The 23,807-nt window shown below is 43.6% G+C and overlaps 2 protein-coding genes and 1 long non-coding RNA gene across 4 annotated transcripts in view; 1 reads left to right on the plus strand and 2 right to left on the minus strand.

The window, feature by feature from the left end:
- The window catches only part of LOC115372428 (calcium/calmodulin-dependent protein kinase type II subunit gamma), a 70,980-nt gene extending 57,689 nt beyond the window's left edge, over positions 1–13,291 (plus strand). The window contains 9 exon segments of the mRNA XM_074933732.1: positions 544–624; positions 2,667–2,711; positions 3,639–3,684; positions 6,556–6,660; positions 7,323–7,451; positions 8,988–9,063; positions 9,468–9,562; positions 10,087–10,338; positions 10,854–13,291. Of these exon segments, the coding sequence (XP_074789833.1) occupies positions 544–624; positions 2,667–2,711; positions 3,639–3,684; positions 6,556–6,660; positions 7,323–7,451; positions 8,988–9,063; positions 9,468–9,562; positions 10,087–10,319 (810 nt within the window). The 3' untranslated portion in view covers positions 10,320–10,338; positions 10,854–13,291.
- A 701-nt stretch (positions 13,292–13,992) lies between these two features.
- LOC115372429 (uncharacterized) lies at positions 13,993–14,311 on the minus strand. Its single transcript, XR_003929450.1, has 2 exons — positions 14,221–14,311; positions 13,993–14,104 (listed from the first exon to the last, which is right to left on the minus strand). It is a non-coding gene; the product is annotated as an uncharacterized LOC115372429 (long non-coding RNA).
- Positions 14,312–16,918: 2,607 nt separating this feature from the next.
- The window catches only part of ccdc88ab (coiled-coil domain containing 88Ab), an 87,130-nt gene continuing 80,241 nt past the window's right edge, over positions 16,919–23,807 (minus strand). For both annotated transcript variants that reach the window (XM_030070319.1, XM_030070318.1), the window contains 3 exons: positions 23,076–23,165; positions 22,175–22,455; positions 16,919–21,933 (listed from right to left, as the gene is read on the minus strand). In XM_030070319.1, coding sequence (XP_029926179.1) covers positions 20,986–21,933; positions 22,175–22,455; positions 23,076–23,165 — 1,319 coding nt within the window. In that variant the 3' untranslated portion in view covers positions 16,919–20,985. The remainder of the gene's footprint in view (positions 21,934–22,174; positions 22,456–23,075; positions 23,166–23,807) is intronic.

The following is a 23,807-nucleotide window of genomic DNA, read 5'->3' on the forward strand; positions in this document are numbered from 1 at the left end:
CACACACACACACACACACACATAACACACACACACACACACACACCAAGACAAATGCAGGAGAAACTGAAACAAAAAGCGCTAGCAACACTTTAACATGCTGAGAATGTCAACACACTCACATTTAAGTGCCATTATAACTTTTTTTTTTTTTTTTTAAGCGAACACTTCTCTTTTCCCTCAAATTCCTGATGATCAAAAGAGGCAGCTCTTTTATGGATGACAGAGATTATAATGTTGGGGAATTTTGAAGGAACATGTACAACATACAGCAACCAACAATTAACCTCTCAAAACACCCAAGGCAGACATCCTGTGTGCTGTTGTAGCATGGAGAGGACTCTCAGATGGATTTTGAGATGAATCCAGACACACTGTACCTCTGCACACTCACAGGATTTTAAGAGTCCTTTCTTTTACTGTCTAGGGATATCTAGTGACCCTGTATGAGCACTAGTCCTAAGACTCCCATAGGATGACTGATGGTTTAGACCTGGCAGAGTAGTAGAAATCATTTTGTGTTGTTGTGTTTCTTTGCCCCAGCCACAGGCAAACAACAGTAAAAACAGTGTAGTAAGCAGCAGCAGCACCAAAGACAGCAGCATATCATCTTCAGCACCAATGGTACCTCATCTCTACTTGGTTTCTCTCATGTTGCTTTTTAAAGCCATTGTTCCATTGTTTCCATCTTTTTAAATTAAGTTAAATCCCCTCCAATCTGTTTTTCACATTCCCTCTTCAGTAACTCCCGCTGTTCTGTACTCCTTACCTCTCCTTCCCTCTCTCTTGTCCTCACACCTTCTGCCTCTTGGCATCTGTTTTGATCGCAAACTCTGATGCTGACGACAGCTTTGACTTTCAAATTGAAAGACTGGTTTAAGCCTGTATCTGTCTCTTCTGGCTTGTGTTTTACCCAGACCTTTTCTGGTCACTCGCACACACTGGTTGCTCAGTGTAAAACAATGACAGGTAGACAAATGACTTCCATTTTGCTGTATAACAGCAGACACTTCCGTAAAGTTCTGCTCAGCCTCTCCCAGGTGACTCCTTTGTGTGTATGACTGTGTCACCTGAGTATTGGCTATTCTTTGTCTTTGAAACAACACAGGGCTGTTGCTATTTGATTGAAAGTGGGCTTGAAAACTCAAAGCTGGTACCACTGCCACAAATAACGACAGCCTTAGAGATGTAAAATGTAAGTAATGAGCACGTCTGGGTTAAACAGGAGCTGGAACGGGCAGATAACTCAGAGATTCCAATTGTGCAGAGGATGCAGCCCCTCTCTGTTCTTACATTTAACTGGATTGAGCTCATGTCCCTAATACAGTAAGCACTGAACAAGACTTGCCCCAGGGTTGAAAGATGGCAGCAGGCGCCATGTCAAGAAAATCTCAACTCATTCAAAATGATACCAAACCTCCCGTCTCACCAGTTAGCTCAATGGTGCAGTCCATTGCATGGCCAGTTGCATTTGCACACAAGGAAAGATGGAAAAACCGTGGTGATAGCATTGTGGGACCAGCAAGGCGTATGAGCAGCAGTTAAGATATTGACTACTGTGATATCGTGTTGTGGAAACAAACAAATAATATGAATGTACAAAATTAAAAGTAAGGATCAAAGGATAAAGCCATCAGTGATTGAGATTACTGATATCTTTGAATATGAATGAGGGTCTTGGGGCTGATGACATCCCAGAACACAAATTTGCATTTAAATGAGAAATAGTTTGACAGATTGTGTATCTGTCAAGTCCAACCTTGCATGGTCCTTGCAAAACATTCAGCCTTCGTAATTCAAATAGATTTCTCCACATGAACGTCAGTTCTGTGCTGTTTTGGCACACACTATCAATGCAAGCTTAAAACCAAACTAACAATACCGAGGAATTTACATCTTGAACTACTCATAAAAAAATTCAGAGGATTGTTTTTCCTCAACAAACTGCTCTTTTCTTGTGTGTAAAGCCGCCTTAACTCCATTTCAAAAGAAGGGGCTGCATTTTCCAATTTGCTAAAGTTGTGGTCACTCGATCTTGGTTCCATTCTGGTGGGGATCAGAAGAGGCCATAGTGTGAGGCTGGTTTAGACCATTGTATTTTGGGTGGCTGGGATGGGTCGGTGTTGAGAACAATGTGATACTTGAAGCTCCTTAACTGCTTAGCAATGAGTGTTTCTGTGGCATTTGTGCTGCAGCAGGGGCTAGGTTGAGGAGGGGGAGAGGTAGGATACCCCCCCCATCACCATGTCGATCATCACCACACACACTCACACTTTCACACATTCAAAAGTGCAGAACCCTCCTCCTCAGTCAAGGCCCCATCGCTGAATATGCTATGTCTAGCTCTTCTAGGTGTTCTTTGCTGTTCTCATGCATTTTAGAGGCCTTCTACGACAATACCATCAGCCACAATGCAGTTGCTCTTTGCTTCTTGATCTAATGAAGGCATGGGGAAGACAGACTGACATTGTGTGACTATTTTATCACCCAGATCCTTTACAGCCTCTGTTCTGTAACTCCTGTGCTTCGCCTGTGCGTGTGTTGGTGTGCGCACATTTGTCTCCTTGTATTTAGTCATGGAATGCGTGTGTATTCCCTGGCATCTTCCTCGGTGCCCCCTCCCCATCCCCTCCCCGCATGGTAAAGTGTCTCCTACTTCCCCCCAGGAAGCCCAGACTACTGTTGTGCACAACCCAGCTGATGGCACCAAGGTAAGCCGCATCTTTTCCCACCACTAGCCACCAGCCACTACTAATGCTTACAGGTAAACCGTGGAGGATTTTCTCTAAATATATATTGCTGTGAAAACAACTATTAAAGCTAACTTATAGCTAATATGAGCTGCGTTCTGTCAGCATGTTTCATTATTTCCCCTCTTGATTCCCGGAATGGCTTTCACTTGGGGATCAAGCACATCAGGGCAGCTGCTGTTGAGGTTTTATTTTTTGCCATGGTCATAGTGCATCATCATGCTAATTTCACAGAGATCTATCAAAGAGAAAATCCTACACATAGCATCTATAACAGTAGCACATGCACATTAGTGTACTGTCTTCAAATACCCTAGCTATTACTAAAATAGAGGCGACTGCTACAATGCTTGCAGTTTCAATTTAGTTTACCAGCTTGCAAAAAACCACCAAGTATGGATATTGAAAGCTCCAAAGTGTGCAAAGGCTGTTACAGTTTTCTCGTCATTGCCACTCAGAGTAGGTGTCTCATAAAGACATGGCACAATGGCACCTCTGGAAGAGCAGTCACCCACTAACATGCTCTCACATTCAGCGTGGCATCAGGATCCGTTCCTTTGAAAACCAGTCACGTGTTCTCAAATGTACTCGCACACTTTGTTCACTAGTAATGAGTTGCTTTGATGTGTGTGGCTCGTTGCGCTGCCTCTCGCTGCTGTCCAGGCTGGTTTGTGCTCCTGGGAGGGAGGTGTCCACCCGTCCATCTGTCTGTGTGTCCATGTGGGGCAAGTGTCCAAAGTCACCAAACCCCACCGCAAGTGCAAATTTAATTTTTTTGTCTTGCTATTTCTCTTTTTCTCCCTTTCTCCATGTTTCTTGCTCGACCTCTTCCCACCTCTCTCTGTCCCCTTCTTTTTTTTTTTTTTCTTGACCCCTTCCTCTTGGCAGGGCTCCACAGAGAGCTGTAATAACACGGAAGAGGAGGAGATGAAAGGTAGGAAAGGTACTCGTCCAACTTTCACCTACTCTGCATGCTACCCTCACTTCACTTTATTTTTTTCCCGGGTACATAGGTAGCTAGCACTGTTGAATTCCAGATCAGATAGAGAAATATGGTTTGGTGCATTTGTTCTCTCTCTTTATCTGAGCTAATGCATGCCTTTTGGGTGGAGGGTATCCAGGAGAAGATGTCCCTGTTGAACAGAACTAAAGCTATAGGTCAGTGAAGGGCTGGAAAACACGAAACACTAATGAGTGTCCTAACTGGGTGACAGGCAGATGTCCTGGTCTGTGAGTATCAAGCGAAAAGTCGCGGTAACTTGGCAGCTAGCGGGCTATGATAGTATACAGATGTAGAGTGAATGAGAGTCTTGCCATCCTGAAGAACATGCTTTTGCTGTTGTCTCAGTTTAGCCCAAGATCATTTGCTGTTCAAACTGGAAGCAGGATGGCCTTGTGGTAAGCTTGAACAAAAGGTCCTAAAGTTGGCCCCAGGTCACAGCCTCTATGTTCATCCTGTTGAATTGTACTTGAACAAGACAACAAACCCTTCTCATTAATTGCAAGTTGCTCTTGCACTCCACATGAATGCTTTTCCAAGAATGGTATGTCAACATTCGTAGGATTGATGCTGGTGGAATTTATTTGTGGAACCTTGAACATGGAAATGTCTCACCTGAGGATAGTGCTTGTGTGTCTGTCAGGTCCATCATTGCACCAGTGCTTCCAGGCTTGTAGGCATTCGTTTCCAACTGGGGCCAGGCATGTTAAAACTTGTATGCATTTTAGGGTCTTGATAGTGCTGTGGATAAAAGTGTCAATAAAATGGTATATGTACTCGCACACTGTCCTGAGATGGTAGCACTTGGACACCACAAAGACTTTTTGAGAACTTTAGATCTTTTACTAAATATCCAAAGAGTCATACTGGATCCCTTGAGTTTAGAAAGTTGAGACCTGTAAAGCTTGACATTGTCAATTATATGTGGGTCTGTGTGACCCCTCGTGTGTGTATGTGTGTGTGCTTACACACATGTTTTGCAATCAGACACCACTTAAGCCCCTAATCACTAATTCTCAGCCCAGGGATGAACCTTAGGGTTTATAAGGCACTGAACTAGGCCAGAGCTAGCTTTACAGAAGGGAGCTAATCCTGTTTCTTCAGACTGCTTTCCCTGGCTTTACCAGTACTAGATCTCATAGTGGATCATCACTGACATGGGATCGTATGTATTTTGTTCCTGCTCTCTTCTTTTTCTCTCTCATGTACTCTTGAACACAAATACACTGGTTTCACCCATGCACTGCTAAGACCTTCAACTCTTGCCTGGTAACATGGGGGTCAGGGTCCCATCTTAAACAAAGCCATAGGCAAACATAGAAATGGTCTCTAGGAAGGCTGGAGCACAGGTTGGTGGGCTGAAGTCATAGAAGAAGGTGGCCAAAATGCCTTATATTCTGAGACAAAGCGCCAACTATAGCTCAGAGTTTTGATTTTCATGTGGCCTCTGCACATGCACAGCACCTGTAAAAATCATTCATTTATTTGCCTGGCTGCAAATAACCTGTAGAGTGTGATTGAATATTTGGAGAGCTGTGAATGCTAGCAACAGAAGTTGCTAGAATACATAAAGGAGATGCCACATACTTTTGTTCTCTTTTGTCTATGTCTAGCTTTCATTTGGTTCTTAGACTGTGGTGTAGTGTCTGACTTTATTGGCTTTTTGCTATGTGCATGTGTGTGTTCGTGTGTTGGTGCTTGTGGCCATGTCCCTGGCATGTTTTCCACTTCATTTTCCCCCCGATTGAAGATCCGGAAAGGGGACTATGGATTTATTTATTTATTTTATTTTATTTTAATGTTTATTTGACTGGGGCAATACATACAACATTGCCACAAAAAAGGGAAAATGTGATGCATATAAGACGTCTAGCCTCAGCTAATTTGCAGTCTTTGTCCCTGGTCAGGCTTTTGGAATACAATGAGATAGGATATGTGTGTCCACTGTGCCATTTCTGCTGTTCTGCTGGCCTGTTTTGGATGAAACTTGCAGGAATTATGGCCTCTTATGCCAGGGTCCCGCATTTTATATATGAAATTGATTTGTTGACCACAGCACCACCACGATGACAGAAAGTCCCCCAAGCCAAAGTAGCAACATGTTAGGCACCAAAGGTCCGATTTTGACTGACCTTGGAGGAGATGGTGTAGTTTTATTTTGAGATACGGTTTGTTGATACCCATGATTGAAGACTGAGGAAGGGACTACACATTGGGCTCTGTTAGTCCCCCTGATCATCCATCTGCTCGTCTGTCCATTTGTCTGTCCATCCATCTGCCATGTGTGATTTCTGAGTCTTTGCTGGCCTTTTTTGGATGAAACTTCGGGGAATGACTCTGGGACTTTTTATCATTGGCCCATCATAATGCCGCCACCAGGCCCTAAGTTTTCTGCACAGTATCTTGGACACTGCAGGGTCAAATTTGATGAACCTTTGGGGAAAGATGTGTTTTTACCTAGATATCCAGTATCTGCACAATCAAACTGGCTTGCCCACCACAGTACCACCAACAGGCTAGAAGTCCCCAAGCTTTAAGCTGTAGTGTAGGAGATAATGTGATGTGCAGACACTGCACATCACATACAAAAAAAAAAAAAAAAATTTTGATACAACTTGAATTTTGATAAAACTTGATACACTAATTGAGGGGGACATATGGTCACTGTTGACTTGTTCTGTGTTAATCTGCTGTTTTAATGTTAAGGTATTGTGTGTTGTGTCTCTGGGGATTTGCAATACTAGCCCTACGTTGAACATACTGAGAGCTATTTTGCGTGTCTGTCTGTGTCTTGTGGTGGGACAGTGGCTGCATGCAGTGCTACTAGCGCAGACAGTGCAGTGGTAAGCCAGTGCAGTACAGTTGAGGAGCAGAGCCAGGCCCCAGCTCCTCACTGCCCACCATCCACCCGTAAGTTGGCTGCAGTTTTAACCATCAAAGCGCTCAACTCTCACATTTGTGTGCTGCTGCTGCTTCTTCTTCTCCTCCTCCTTCTTCCTCCTCTGCTTCTCTTTCTTCTTCTGCTTTTTCTTCTGCCCATTGTAGTCCAACATGGAAACACCCAACTTTGACTGAAAGTTTTTCTTATTGAAACCTACATTTTGGTGTTAAATGGGCTCCTTATGATTCCAGTTAAATAAGAGTAAATGCAAACTAGACACCCCTCCAAAAGCACTTGCTCCTTCTCGCAAACTCACTACAATACCGCTCCTCTGGTGTCTTTTGCTGCCATCTACTGGCATCAAGGCTTCACTACAGGCAGTGTTAGCATCTGCACTCCTTTGTGTTCATCTGTGACTGTTAAGCTACATTTTCCAATTGTTTGAGTGAAGTATTTGTGCAGGAAATAATTAAAAATGATATTGCTGTTTTTGTGCAGTGGAGTAAAACCAGTGTTAAATAATGCTGCACCTCAATTTTTTAATTAATTGTGTCTATGGCAAAATAGTGCAAAATCCTGATTTTGTGTATACCTTAGCATACCTTACCTTAGACTAATCATGTGTGTGGCATCTCAGCTCAGCTAAAATATCATTTTTCTTTATTGGGATAACTTGCATACTTGCCTTTAGCTGGCCCACAGCAGGAGGCTGCCAGCGGCCCCCCTACCCCTGTAGCTGGGACAAGCTCAGGTCCGAGCTCCTGTCCTGAACCAGAATCCCCTCTGCCAGCCTCAGCAGGCAGCAGTAACCTGCAGCAGAGTAAGTGCTTGTCAGCTTGTACAATACTTGTACAATGGCTCCCACAGCAGTGCTCATACTGTCTAAAAATTGATCTTCCTTGTAACATTTCCTTCAACTTGTCAGCAGAAGGCTGCGAAGAAAAAAATATTTGAGGTAAAAAATAAAACATCTATTTTGAGCTTCCTTTTTTGTCTTTTTTTAGATAATATGAACGCAGTGTTACATTCAGGCATGGAAGACCTCCTAGTCGGCTTGTCTGGGTCAACAGGTTAATATACTTTATGGGGCCAGATTCTGTACGTTAGTAAGACTCATATAATCCTTAGTGTAGTGTACACATAAATAAACACCCATAAAGCCAGGTGGGTGCTGGTCTGTGCTGGTTCATTCTTCACCCAGTACAATGAACTGGACTGTGATGTACAGTAACTGTGTGCATACAGTTTGTGCACATCTGGCGTGCGGTGTAATTCTAGCATGGAAGATGTGTGAAGATTTCTTGACTTGGATGACTTGTTCTGTTCATTTCTGGTCTGTGCTGGTGTGGATTTTTTCTTCAGATGCAGTGCTTTTAAAGGACCATATTGGTGTTTTGCACATGTTAGCCCATTTACTTCATTGGTTTGCTACTAATTTAGATTACTACACACCTTTTTCAAAACATACCATTCTCTTCACTGTATGTGTACTGCAAGATTTTTGCCCCAGTGCGGAAGTCCTGTACAGACATCTGGAGAATCCTCTGGTGTGGGTTTCTCAGTGCAAAAATGGATATGTTGTATTCATTCTATCCATAAATTTGAAAAACAAATTTCCTACCTGATAGTTACTCAGGCGAACCATTATTACTAAAGCAAGAAGCAGCCAAATGCACATCATCCATTTCACAATGTCCATGACTGCTTATCGTTTGTCTTCACTTTAATTGTGCCAACAAAGAGCGTGTGATTGCAGGGCAGTTTGGCAGGCAACTTTGAAGTCCTGGATGTCCGCGCTTCCCACCAGCACACACTCACTCACACTCAGCAGAAGATGTTACATTTTCATTAGATGGTCGGTGGCTCGTGAATTTGTTTTAAAGAGGCTGAAACATGCAAAAACATTGTTATGGTCTTTATGTTGCAGTGGATTGTGGGTTTGTGTGTCTGTTCACTAGTTGTCTTGGTTGAAGGTCTTGTATGAAAGGTCTTTGTTATAGACATTTCAGGATCTAGCAGCAAAATGTTTTGAAGGAACTCTTTGGCAATACTTGTAATTCTGCGTATATGTGTGTTCAGTCAGTAGTGGGATGTATATTGTATAAGCTGCTTTGAAATGTTATTACCAGCTGCAGGGCTTATGTGATGAACCTATTTCAAATGTCAGAGGTTTCAGCCAAACAGCCCAAAGTTAGAGACAGTAGGTCTGAAGCATAGGCAACAAGGTAAAGCATGGAGTGGGTTTTGCATGCTCAACATCCAGCTCTAAATTGCTTTTGACTACCTTTAACTTAATTTGTTTCTCTTCCCCCACCCCTCTTTTTCTCCCTGTTTTGCTGTTTCTCTTTGTTTTCAGCTCGTAAACAAGAGATCATAAAGATTACAGAGCAGTTGATTGAAGCCATCAACAACGGGGATTTTGAGGCTTACACGTAAGTTGGCATGTCTTCAACAATTCAGGCAGTGTTTGTTTAGCAGTGAAATTAACCACCTTATCTTTTAACTGACTTCTCTCAGGCTGAGTTGTTTGCCTTTTTTTTTTTTTTTACACAGAGCTATGCTCATCTAGAATGCCAGAAAGTGTTTTATACATGCAGTAACCGATGTCATGCTATGAAAGAAATTCATTCAGGACTTTTGTGTTTGAGCTGGAGATGAACTTTGACCTTTCCAGCACTTTGGAAAACACGTCAGCTGTGCAGCCAGTTAGTTTGGGTGCCGAGAGCGTGTCTGCAGCAGTTGGTCCTCTTCACGCTTCACTGCAGGAAAATGTCCTGAGCTATGTGGCTAAAACAGAACAGTAAAGTCCATTTGTGGCTGTGCTCTTCCCTCGCAGGAGAATCTGTGACCCCGGCCTGACTTCTTTTGAGCCAGAGGCCCTGGGAAACCTGGTGGAGGGCATGGATTTTCACAAGTTCTACTTTGAAAACTGTAAGTTTGCGGCCATGTACAACTCATACTAAAATATACTATTTTCTGCTTCACTTCAGTTTGATAGTGGGCATTTGCTGTTGAATAAAGACACATCCTACAAAGTTTGGGCTGCATTAGCAAAGAGTGTCCCATCCTCCCTATGTGAAACACTGAAGATTCACCCTGTTTACGCAAATGTAATTCTGGTGTCACGTACCCTTCTGTGAGGGTGTGGTGAAACAAAAACCTGTCTCCTTACAGTGCTCCATTTAGATGAAGGTGGACTCACCACTGTTAAATTTCAGTGTGGTTACATTGTCTGGGTATTACATAAGTGCATAATGTTCTAATAGTTCGCTCTAATTCCTTTTGGAGCCATTAGCATGCAAAGTTTACTTACTGTATTTGCAGATTTGTTAACTTAGGCACACAGTGAGAACTGACAAGTCAAACTGTAAATTTCAAAGGAAAGCTGAAAACATTCTGAGCTGGCTTACTGTTTAGCTGGTGAGCTGAATCAGCACATATTTCCATCTCCACAGTGTTGAGTAAAAACAGCAAGCCAGTGCACACCACCATCCTCAACCCCCATGTGCATCTTATCGGCGAGGATGCTGCCTGCATCGCTTACATCCGGCTGACGCAGTACATCGACAGCCAGGGACGGCCGCGCTCCTGCCAGTCGGAGGAGACGCGCGTGTGGCACCGCCGCGATGCCAAATGGCTCAACGTGCACTTCCACTGCTCAGGAGCACCAGCTGCACCTCTGCAGTGAACCGCAAACCCAGGCCCAGGTAAAACATCGGGGGCATGCAAATGTGACTGCGTGATCGCTGTAACAGCAGATGGATGATGGGTATCTTTAGGCTCTTTGAACTGATTCCATGGATGTTCTATGGCTTTGCACTGCGTGGCGTTTTCTTCCAAAGCTGAAATATGCAACTTTTCCCGTTCATCTTGATCAGCTGTCTACCTTGAAACCCCATCCAGCCTGGACACAGCTGAGGCTGTGTTCACATCAGGCTGGGTAAATTTGAAAACATCTTTTTTCCCTCTGTTTTGCCCTTTTATCAACACTAAGCTGCCATTTTCCACCTGCAAAATTGGGCCTTTTTGAAAACACACTACAAGTCAGTCTGAAAATACCAGCCTGGTGTTGTAGTCTGGATTAGGAAAATTAAACTTTCTGAAAACACTTGTGTTAAATTGTCAGGTGATTTAGGCTGTAGTCTTGAATTCAGCATGCACAGGCCAAATATGGGTCTGTATGTGAACTCAGTCACTAATGGCTGTATTCTTCCTTTCCCAGCTTTGCCTGAATTCTAAAGCTGTTTGGAGCATTTATTCTCCGTGGTCGGATTGGTGCCTGGAGCCTGGCCGGGAAGAGGCCTCTTGGAAAGTTGTAAAAACACACAAAGGGGGATATATTATACAATTTTTAAAAAAAAAAGCAAATTTCAAAAGCTGACCGACTGACCGACCACACCGACCAACACCAATCCAGTCCAACCCTAGCTAGATGTTGGGGCCGGCTGACCGCAGTAGCCCCGGCCCTTCCTGCAGATGGTGCATGCTTCTGATGGCTACACAGGGGTGATGCTGTCTTGGTCCTTTTCTCCCCATGGCCTTTGTCTCCCCGTCTTTGTTTTGCCCGCTGTTTGGATAAGTATTACCATTTCAAAAAAAAAAAAAAAAAAAAACACACCAAAAAACACCAAAAAAAAAAAAAAAAACACAAAAGAAAAAGGTATGATGGAACGTTACACTTAACACACGTAATGCATAGGATTGGGGCGTTAACCATAATATGAAGAAAATGTGATTTCTGGTTTTGTTTTCTGTTTGTCAGAGAGCAGAGGAGCACACACTTTCCTTTTAGAAGTATTGTGTTTGTTTGTGTTACAGTTAACAGGTGTATAGGGCTAGGTTTTGAGAGGGTGGGGGTTGGGCTGGTGTGGAAACTATGAGAAGCAACTGTAATCATTACCTGATATCAGAATGAAATGCACCAAAGGAGAGGGACTGGTGTTGTGATGTTACTGAAGGGACCTTTTTTTTTTTTTTTTTTTTTTTTTTTTTGTCTGATATGTTATTGTTAAGCTCTTCATTTTTATCTCCTGAATTGTGTATTTTAAAGTATTTTGTGTTGAAAAGATTTTTAAAACAAAAGGGGAATTTATTTAATACACTTCTGTACACATAGATATTTATATAGGAGAAAAGGGGATAGATGCTTTACCTTCAGGGTTTAGGGGAAGGGAGTTTAGTGTGAGTGTGTGGTTGTAAGGCTCCATGCTTTTTTTCCTGCTTTGAGGTCCCAAGGTGTAAATACAAACACACACATACACACACACACACACACACACACACACACACACACTGTATATATATATACATACATATATCTATATATAGATATATATATGTATATACTGTACACACACACATATATACATGCAATACTCACCAAAATACACACTTCCACACTTAAGGTCCCTGTGCTTCAGCCGTCAGGTTGAGCCTCTCTTAAGCTTCAGACACACCGTCCAGACCAGCCCATCCTGAAGTTGCAGAAGGCCTCCACCCACCTGTCCCGCCTCTGTGCTCTGATTTGAACACTAGAGGGCGCTGTCAGTTAATAAATGCCTTTAGCTCCTCCTCCCCATCGTCTCGTCTCTGAACTACCTACTCTGCAAGCATGGACACACTCTCACGCCAACCTTTTGTCCTTTTCTTTCTTTTCTTTTTTTCCCCGCTGTCGTCGTCATGTCTTTGTTGTTGTATTCTGACAGAAGCATGTTTTTATTTAGGAATTTAGGAAAGCAAATTTATCTAAATGGCCTGTACTGTTTTTGCACAGAAACTTGAGACTCGATGCTGTTGTGGTCGCTCTTTCTGAGGGAGTGAACCTTTCTGCAACTTCAGGTTAAGCTTGTCCACTCCTTCCTTCCTTCCATCCCCCCCCCCAGCTCACTACATGTGTTACTATTGTGACCTCCGCTGACCAGCCCCATCACTGTCTTACTATCACCACTCCATGTGACGATGCTAAAAACGATGACGATATTGATGATGATGTCACCCTTATGCCTGTCTCTTGTTCTGATTGTGTTTCTTAAACTTTGTATATTGTTCGTCTTGGCTTGCTGTACTTCTGTGTGAAGTCCTGGCACTAAAAAAAGCATGTTAAAAAGAGAATGCAGCTAAGGGGAGGGACTGTGACTGCTGCCACCACCACAGATTGCTGGCCAGGGATTGGATGAGATGAAGAGAGGAAGCGGACTGTGCTGGCTTTGAGGGCTTTGGGACCCGCGCTGATGGCAATCAATGGAATCAGTCCCTTTTGTCATGGTTTCTGTTGTAAATGTTGTAGTTGTTAGTGTTTTAGTGTTTGATATTATTATCGGCTAACTTGAGTTGTTTATTTTAGCCAGACTTAAAAAAAAAATGGGGGCTTTAAAGGAATGGAGGTTATGGCTGCCACAGCCATTTTTTTTTTGTTGTTATTGTTGTTGTTGGTTTTTTTTTTATTATTCTGTGCCCATTATCCCCTCACACATGCACACACACAATATGTACACACACCAAATGGAACATGCTGAACTCATGAGACAAAACACACACACTACACTGATGTTACAAATTATAATGGAATGCACACCATCATACAAGCACATGCGCTCAAACATTCTCCCTTTAACAAGGACAAAACATATCTGTGTCAGTGGTTAAACTTTGGAACACTGTTTTTTCACTGTGTCGTAGAAACTTGTGAGTGTGTGTGTGAATTCGTACCACCGGAGGGGTGAGGCTTGTCCCCCATCCCGACTCTGTGCTAAAGCTGCTCCATAGTAACTCATGTACCGTTTAGGCTGTTGCTGGTGGGCACCCAAAAAGCTGATAACTATTTTCTCGATGATCCTTTGGGATCATCACATATCATGTCAAAGTATGTACACTGACACAGCTGTGCAGGAGAAAAAAAAAAACACTGTTTTCCACCTGATATTGTGAGTCATCTGTGAGCCCCACCCTACTGTATCAACCGCCTGTGCTTTTGAGTGCTGTGACATATCCAACATGCCATGAAACTGTGTTCCCCCACTTCCGACCATGACGACACGTTGTAATACCAGTACTGAAACTATGTGATGTTTTTTATGGCTCTGAGTAGTTCTATTTGTGCTGTGGGCACCGACCCGCCTGTCTGTTGATCACCACCAATTGGACAGAACGCTTTTATTCATTGTGTGTGTGTGTTCACACAATTGTGGGAATGTTCAAATGAAAGAGAACAATGCAGTTTACTTCAACTCCACAACAAGTTATTTAAAGGGAAGATAGTTAAAGGGGAAAATGACCTGAGCAAGATGTAACAACACAGTCAATGGCCAAAGTATCTGCACAGTTGGATCAAATTGAAATTAGCTTTTTTTTTTTTTTTTTTTTAAATCAAAAGATTGATATGAGGCCAAAATAAAGACTGATATATAGGGATGAACATGAAATATTAATATCGATCCTTACAGTCACAACTACAAGTAATGTTATGGTTAAATACTTTGTAAAGTGTGTAATCATAATCACGCTTACAATTCTTGGGCTTCCTCACTTGGACAGTTCAGCGCCTTTTGACTTTGATTTCAGGTATATAGATTCTGCACTGTGTTTCTGACTTGTCCCCCTCCACTGTAACCTGTGTGACACAGATAGATTTATACTACAACAGGCCTCCATGAAACTAGCAACCTTGTAATCCCAAGTGTTTAAGAGATGCAGTCTAACTTTATTTCCAAATACTGTAGGACAGAGTCCCTGCTGCAGCTTATATGCCATCAAGATCCTCTGTTATGCAAAAGCATGCATTTGAACATGGCACTGAGTATTTAAAGCTCACACTACTATATACTAAGGATGTGACCAAATATAAACTTCAGTAATCTGTCATAATACTTCAAGTATCACCATTTTAGCCCATTGAGGCTGATTGCAACAACTACCTACACAAGATTTTCAGCATATGAAAAAATAAAGCACAGTTAGTAGCTTTAAATATGCAGTTTTGCATCATATTAATCTTTTGATTTGAAATGAAATGTGTATAAAAGATCAATTCCACTGGCATACCTTGGCAATTGACTGTAATATATGGTAGATTATAGTAGTAACTAAGTGGAGGAACTGAAAGAGAGCCTTTATATACGTAATAAAACAAATATTGAAAAAGGATCATTAAAAACCACAAACTTTAACAGCAACACTATATATGCAGTTTTACAAATGGAAGAAATATGCATGTCTACTTTCTGGTAATATTTTTCACTGTCTGTGTTTACTTGATTAAGAAATGGAAATCTATGTTACTTGCATCCTCAAGGTTAATGAAATGGCTCTGTCTCAAATATTGAAATCAAGTGATGTATCACATTAAAAAGCATAAAAGATAGCGAAAGCCTTAGCTTGTATGTACCCCTTTATAACTAAATTTATTGCATTGTAACCATATACTAAGGGGCTACATATGTCTATACTCTGAGTTTCATTTGGATGCTGGATTTTTGCATGACCATACAGTTAATAAAAATCATGAATTTAAAACTATCAAGTGTTTGTTTGAATGTTAGTTCATCATAGCTTTGTTATTGGGAAAAAAGGACTATTGAGGACTATTTAATAAAAGTAACATTTCAACCTTGTGTTTTCTCACTCTTTCGCTGTAATTCTTTTCAGAGAGACACTGCAGTTGAGAAAAGGAAGATCTTAGAGCATGTGATGCATGCAGGTATCAAAATGGAGCTCATTATTTTGCCATTTGCAGCTCTTTACAAGGGACAGCAAAATATTATGTACTGCAGTATTGATGTGGTTAATCAATGTGCACTGCCCACAGGGCGCCATAAGCACTGGGCGATTTCTGCTCCAGTGTTCAAATATTTAAGGCTCCACTTCACTGTGGTCTGTGATGATTAATTTTACCGCAGAAATAATATTAGCAGTCCCTGTGTCCTCCCTGACAGTGCTTTATTGTCAACAATATGAAGTCCGCCTACTACTCTACATGGGGAAAATGATTTAACGTTTAATATTTTTTATGTTCTTTGTACGTCAGCTGATATATGCCATTATTACATTTGACTGCAGTGCTCACAGTGACCACCAGGTGCCGTTAGAGCCAGTAGCATCATGTAAAGCTCAAATACTTACACTAGGCAGTCTGGCAGTGGCACTAAGACAGGCAGTAGAACCTCCTTGGTGTTTGTGGTGTAATCATCACATTTTTTGCTCCAGCCCTGAGCAGATGTGAAATTAGTTGAAGGAGGACATGACGGAGAGGTTCTCTGACCTGACTTAGCTGTGGTGTCGTCATCCCACCACTCGGGGGTGACACAGTGATGGCTCGGACAGGCAGTTTGATCCCCTATGATATGATGAACATCCAGCACAGGCCCCACGAGACACAACTTGACAGGGAAGTCAGTAGAATGTGACACCAGCTGGTTTGACTCTTCTGAATAAGAGGAAGGAAATCATCTGAAATGCTGTAGAATGATCAGAATAGGACTTGAGCCAATCCTGCTGAGCTTTTACCAAACGTGACCCATACAGAGCCATAAGTGTAACTGTATGAGAATATATGAGATAGTGAAGTAATACTAATATTACTGCACATCAACTGAGAAATGGCTTTTTGTACAATTTGCAGCAGTCCTTAAAGATGATTAAACCGTAACAGCATGTGGATATTAAAAAAAATGTTTCTCCCTGTACTTGCAGTAGATGGAAGGATACATGTGTTAAGCGGTTATAATTCCACCATCTAACTCCTCCTAAAACAACTCTCATTTATTAAAAACATTTCAAGACGCGTTTCATATACACACGATACTCAGTGCAAACAAGACAGCTTCAGAGCTGCTGTAAGGTTAATTTTTTTTCTCTTTGACAGAGCTAGGCTAAAGACTCCCATAGACTTCAAGTCTTTATGCTAAGCTAACATGAAATGCTACCCATGGGAACCCAACCACTGGATACAGAGATGAAAACGGCATCAAACATTTTGTCTCAGTCTGATTAAGTCGCGAAAAAGGCTGTTTTCCCAACAACATCAGAATATTTTAATTGTTCAATGAAGTTGTGAAGTGCAACAGTGCAAATGTTTCAGGTTGCACTTTATCAGCATCAGCTCCTCCTTACTGCATTCATCTTTTTTCATTATATTTTGTGGAATTCATGCTCCAGTTGTTGATAATTAAATGGCATTCCTTAGATTAGATTAACTGCATTATATGGACACATGCTTCATTTTTTCATATGCAAGGCCTGTGTGTCCACCAAGGTAAAATGCACTTGAGGAAAAGAAGGATCACACACGAGTCCTGACTGAAGTTTAATCACATCAAATGGATTTATGTAAAAGTGGAAAAGGAAGCAAACACTGGGTTTTCATCATTATCGTCATTATCATCATCATCATCATCATCATCATGTTCATCACAGCAACACAAATCTGAATGTGGGCATGTTCTGTACATAACTGGGTTGTGTTCCAGACCACCTATACTCCAGTCACTTTCATGTACAACACTGCTGAGTGCCACCTCGGACAGCAGATGGGCGTCGTGTAGTGATGATGTCATGTTAATGGATGTCATATGTGCTCGGCTTGGCTTTTCAAAGCGGGGTAGCTCTTAAGTCAGCTTTGCCTTTCAAACGATACATAATGAGATAATCCGGTTCAACTGGAGGCTTATGGAGGATTTTCTTCAGGGTTTGGTTCTGTGGTGGCGAGAGTGGCCTCCCAACTGCAATACAGGTGACCTGGAACGTTCCCATAATCCCATAGTCTCTTGTTTCAGATCACACAACCTCCATGTATGATTAGCAGTCAATAAACACCAATCGCACTATTTCCATGGCTTCCCGTCCGAGTCATTTTGGCATCCTAATGACAAACACCCCCCACCACAAAGCACTGTCCTCTTAATTTGATTGGACAAGGGGAGCGGGGTGATTGGCTGATTGATTGCTCCATGCAGATTGTGATTAGTCAGTCTGGTGGTAGGTTGACTTTATCGCAGTAGCTGTTTGAGTTGACATGCTTTGAAATGTTCGCACGGGCTTGACTGAACGTGGAAGCCCTCAACTTGTTCCACAGTACAGATGTTGTCGTTGCTTGTGCATGCTGCGCATTTACAAAAAGATTTTTTTTTTTTTTTTTTTTTTTTTTTTAAATGTTATCATCATCATCAAACGGCAGCGGGCAAAAAAAAAAAAAAAGTCCAGCCGGTTCTGAAGTCGCACAGAGGATCCAAAATGGTGTCCTCAGGGTCTGGGGTGTGAGATGGCCCTTTTTGGCTGTGTGTGAACGTTGGCACTGTAACTTTAGTCTGTAGAGACTAGTGCACATCTCTCAGTCCGTCACACCAAAGGACACATGGCAGTGCAGTTTGCCACGGCAGTCCCTTATAGAAAAAAGTGTCACCTCAACATTTTTTTAAGAGTAGTGTTCTGTTGTTTCCTTGATTCAAGGAAGAAAAACAAAACAGAGAAGGACGTAATTTTTCTCTACTGAAGTGTCCTGGGTTGGGAAAAAAAAACAAAACAAAACAAACAAACCAAAAAAAAAAAAAAACAGGAACTGAGATATACAATCTTTTTCTCACTGCAGACGGTCTCAGCAGATTAACTCTACTAGGCTTCAGACACACAGCTCCAAGGTCACTTTTCTCTCTGAGTCCCAGGCAGGCAGAGAAGAGTGGGAAATGAAGAGAAGAAAAGAGAAAAGGATTAGAATGGCGAAGAAGCAGAGAGAAAACAGACAAGAAAGACAGAAAAAAGAGAGACCGAGACAGGTTCAAGATCAGAAGTGGCATCAGTGAAGACAGAAAGACAGCCAGGGGTGTGGACACGGAGGACAGCAGCCGGCCTGACTCTACATGCACTGGCAGAGTAGGGAACAGGGGCGGGGGGGGGCGGATTTCAGTGCTACAGTGAAGCCATGCAGTACTGCGGGACCACCAAGCAGCCTTAACAGCAGAGGAACCTCCCAACCCCCCCCCACAGTGGAGAACACGTAACAATCAGCAGTCACTGTTACTGACAACACATGGAGCGAGCGCCGCGCAGGGAAGGGGGCGGAGTCAGAGAACTTCCCTGCCGGGGGGGGGGGGGTTCGGGCACATAAACAGGCAAAGCGTTCAACTCCTGTGGTAAAAAAAAAAAAGCCCATATGCCATGCAGACCGGGGTCCCGTCAAAGCTCAGCGAAACGGGCGCTTGGCGCCGCGGCGGGACGGCGGGGGCGTTGGACGGGACAGGGGACACGGGAGGAAGGGAGGGAGGGGTGGGGTGGGGGGTTGAGGGGGTGTAACAGCTTAGAGAAGCAGGGGAAGCAAGTGCACGCCAGGACGGACGACATCTGCCACACCATATTTGAGGTTCCCATGGAGACAGCACCCCCAACTTCAACCCCTACCACCCACCCCCCCCATACACACACACACACACACACAACCTCCCGCTCCCCCTTGACTGTTGCAGGGCAGCGCTCACTCACCACGCGCTCACAGCATGGTGGCACACAGACGAGGGAGACGGGGGGGGGGGCGGGGCTTAGGAGCTTTGCTGTGGCTCCCCGCTCTTGCTTTTAGACTTTCTGCCCTCCACATCTGTAGGACAAAGGCAATGCGTACGTTACATCCGGAGGCACGGCATGCTGCAAAGAAGGGGTTTTCAACAACGTCACACCTGCACACTGGAGGTTAAGATAAATACGATGAAGCAAATTCAAAAAACAGCGGCTATAGAAAACCAAAGCATAAATAAATAAGGATCTAGGCTACAGCGTTGGACACTACTACTGCTGGTATACTGGCGCGTAAAGCAGTGCTTGTCTTTGAATATAACTTAATAATGCTTACAACAATCTGTACAAGATCTCGTCAGTCTAAAATACATAAAATAATCAAATATCCATTCAGAAGTTGCGGTGCACATAGGCATTGGGTATATAAATGTTTCCCAATCCCAAAATGAAATTCTGTTTGCTTCATTCACAAAATAATCTTGCCACTGCTTTCAACTTACTTCATTGCCTCACTTTTTAGCTAACTCTATCCCCAATTTAATATTCCTCGCTCTTTAATATTCCGCTTCTCAATCAACGTCCACTTCGCCAACTATAACCGTCTCTCAGATCATTTTGGGAATGAAGCCTTTTCATTCAGTCAACAGTTCATTAATTCAGTAAGAAACCGTCCCCAGGACATATGTTCTAAATTAGGTCAAGGTATTAAAAAAAAAAAAAAAAAGAAAAGAAAATATACAGGAAAAAGGTGTCAAATGCACAAAAACAAAACACATAGAATGCCATCGATAGAAAAACCAAGAGACGTTAACCATTTTGATCACAGCGATCAAAATGAGCGGTCCAGATCAGACCCAATAAAGCCATGCAGTTTAGTGGATAATGCTTCGATTCAGCAGAATTAGGTTGAATGCAAAAAAACTGTGAGAAAAAAAAAATCCCCATACATCAAAACACCCAAAAAAAAAAAAAAAAGGATGCAGGAGGTGAATCTATTATCTGACACATTGATAAACTGGCTCTTTAGTTAACCCCTGATTAAAAACACAAAAGTTGAATCATTAACTTGCACTGGGCATCAGAGCAATATGGCAACCAGTTTTGAGTGGGACCTGATTGATAAATGTCGAAACAAAAATAGCAGACTAAGAATCAAAACGTCAGGTTATCTCTTTAAAGATTTTAGGTTAAAGGTTTAGAGGTCTATGAGGCATAGACGCATTCCCTAAATAGATCTTTTATCGGCTGTTCACTCTCTTCCACAAACAGGAGCTCTGTCAAACCACTCCACTCCTTCCTTTACGCAGCAGACAGCAATTCCTACCATTGTGAGATTCAGTTGCTTTTTATGGTTCCCAGTTACAATAGTGCTGGTTTTGCAGTGACTCAGCATGTTTCAGAGACACGGGAATTTCAATTCTGGTTTAAGTTCTCAAACAATATTGAAGACTGGTGCTATAAACAGACATAATGCTAAGCCTCGACCGCCAAACATTAACACAATACTGCAGATAATAGTCTTGTACAGTGTTAGCCCGCCAAACAGAGATCGGATGAGGAAACAATGTGGTGAAGGCTGGACGGTAGAACATTCGTGAAAGTCAAAGTCCCACCACAGAGAACAAAACAGGACAGTACAGGTCAGAACTGCAGAGGGTGGGGAGATGACCGAAAAAAAAGGAAACAAAAAAGTGATTCACCAATCAGCACCATGGCAAACAGAAAAGAACGGAACAAATACAGCACAGAGAGATAGATAGTGCTCTGATAAGTACATGCAGAGGAGGTGTCCAGTCATGTATCCATCCTTTAAGTCTCTGGCACATACACCAGCAAGCCAGACCCTTCCTTGTCATTCACACACACCCATACTCATACCACAGAGATTGGTTGTCCTCGGGGCTAAGTGGAGGTGATTGGTCCGAATCGATCCTATGATGAGGATCAGCACCCTGGTCATACTCTCTGGGACTGGAAGGGTTAGCTCTCATCTGGCCGTTTGACTGGCTATGGGGGGGGGTTTGGGTTTGGGTTGGAGGAAGGCTGGGGTTAGAATGAGGGTGGCCTTTATTGGCAACAGGGGGCCCGCTGATGTTGCTGACTAGGGTCGGGTTAAGAGAGAGGAAGGGGAGGTTTTTGCTCGTGGACTCACTAAAGATGGAGTCCATGAACACGGACTCTACTGTGAAAGAGGGGCCAAGGAAAGACTCAAGGGTGGAGAGGTCTGGGTCTTCCAAGCTATGGCAAGGCAAGCTGACTGACTTGGGCAGCGGGGCCGAGGTGGTAGGGGATCCCTGCGCGAGGGCGGGCTCAGGTTTGGAGTTGATGCTGTTTGGGAGGTACTCACTGGGGGTCGGCTGGGAGCGCACCCCGGCCTTGGTGGAGGAGACGGGAGGAGAGGGGTCGACAGACACGGGCTGCCGGTGATCCTTCGAGAGCATGTCGTGGATGCTGGTGCGCCGCGTGGTGCCCTCAGCCGTGGAGATGACGCTGCTAGCCCGGGGAAGAGTGGCGGAGGAGGAGGAGTCCAGGCGCTCAGAGACAGACGTGGCTTTGCCTTGTGTAGACAGGCTGGGCCGGACCTGGACCGAGCCCTTGACGCGAGTGCTCTCCGCCTTCCGGAGAGTCGGGCGCCCTGGTTGTCCGGTGGATCGTGGGGGTCGGTCTGAGCTGACCGGCGCAGCTCTCCCACTTGATGAGCGCAAGATGCCCCGCGCCTTTGAAGAAGAGCGGTCCTTTTGCACATGATCGGAGGAAGCGGAGAGGCGGGGAGAGTCCACAGTGAGGTTCTCCTGGCTGCCAGACTACAGATGAGAGAAAAAGAGAAAGAGTTGAAATAAAACAGCTCAATCAAATCCAATGACAAACTTGGGCATTTTTTTTAGATTAAATACAATTTCCATCTGGCAAAACGTGTTACTACAGAATTTGTTTTTTGTGTTTTTTTACTTGACATGTAAATGTCTTTATATGACTGAGGCAGACAATGAGATCAACGAATGTCTCCAGATAAAAGTTGAGGACAAGTAGATGCACTGGCCTCACCTCAGCAGGGTCAATGCCCTCATCCAGGAACTGTTGGAGGGACAGTACCTCGCTTCCTGGGGACCCCGTCTTCCTTATCTGGGTCTGTCCAGGACTGCCCGTCATGGTGGATGGATCCAAGGACCGGCGCAGCTGCAGGGGGCTCTGGTGGGAGGAGCGTGAGGAGGGTGGCTGCTGGACGGGACTGCTGCCGCTGCTGGACCACACCTCCTGGTCCAGGCTGAGGCTGAACTCTCCGCTGCTCTCACTGTGGGGCCTGCTGAGGCTGCCGTTCAACGTGCCTGAGAGGCGAGAGGAGAAAAAATATATATAATCAGCTACAGAATAAAGGGAAATTAAGTAATCTATCACCTTTATCAACCACTATTGGCATTCATGAAGAACTGCAACAACGCTGATTTCCTACACTAGTCCCATTTTCAGTTGAGTCACTGCTATTGGTCTGTTATGGTCATTTTTGTGCTATGGGGCAGTAAAAATCATATTTATTACCTATTTGAATTTGCACAGGGATGCCTCTGCATGTGGCTGAATACAAATAGAGGTGCAAAATTCAAAATTACAAAATTACAGAGGGATTCTGGTCGCTAACTAAAGGAAGCAGATCACCCTAATGTATGGACCGGGAGCAATGATATCTTCTGCATTTGTACATACAAAAATTAGACTTGAAAGTCGACCCATTTTTGATCATGGAAAGATTAACCTTAAACTTAATGTCAGGGAGAACTAACTTCGTCCCCTTGTCAAAGGAGAACACATCAAAGCAGGAACAAACAAAGGCTTGGGATGGGGAAGAAAAGGTAGAAAAGGAACAAGAGAAGACAAGCGGTTAGAGAAAAGGAGAGGAGAGGAGGGGGAAAGGGAGGGAGGGGAGGGATTATAGGAGGGGAGAGCGTACCTTTGCCCTCCAGAGGAGAGGTGAGGTGGGAGTTATTGTTACTATTACTACTGGTGGTCCTGTTGCTATGGAGACTGGTGGGTCTGGAGGCTGGGCAAGGGACGAGAGGGAACACACACACACCAACACACAATTAGGATATATACACCTACATGTATACACACACACTAACACACAGACTAACATGCAGACTGGCGCAAGGTAACGGTTTGACAGAGCATACCCCGCTGGGGCAGCAGATGGCACATGCCGGGCAGAGGGGCAGGAGAGGTGGCAAAGTGCCAAGACACAGCCCCAATATGTCCAGGCACAAATAAACAAAGAAGTTCCTGACGCAGAGGGCAGGGAATCTTAAAGTCAAGGAACAATCCACCATAAAGGAAAGGTGGAATGGAGAGGCTTAAACGGGAGGAGTGGTCAGCCTTAGACTCTGAAGCCAATATTATCAAGGATGACAGAGTTCAAAATCAACGGAAAAGAAAAGGAAGAGGGGATTGAAAACAATACAGAAAGGAAGAGAAGAGCTGTAGCTCTAATGAGGAATATCTGCTCTCAGACAACGAGCACTTCCACCACAAGAAACAGATCCTAGCATCCTGATGTGAGCCAAAGAAGGGAAATACAGGATGTGGGCTGCTGGTGACAGGTGACCTTCACAGTGAGCTTGTACTTAACCATGTTTGTGTCACCGTGAGGATATTTCATACTGGTTTTCCAGACATGTTTCACACC

The sequence above is a fragment of the Myripristis murdjan genome, chromosome 15, assembly GCF_902150065.1.
Source record: "Myripristis murdjan chromosome 15, fMyrMur1.1, whole genome shotgun sequence".
Lineage (NCBI taxonomy): Eukaryota > Metazoa > Chordata > Actinopteri > Holocentriformes > Holocentridae > Myripristis > Myripristis murdjan.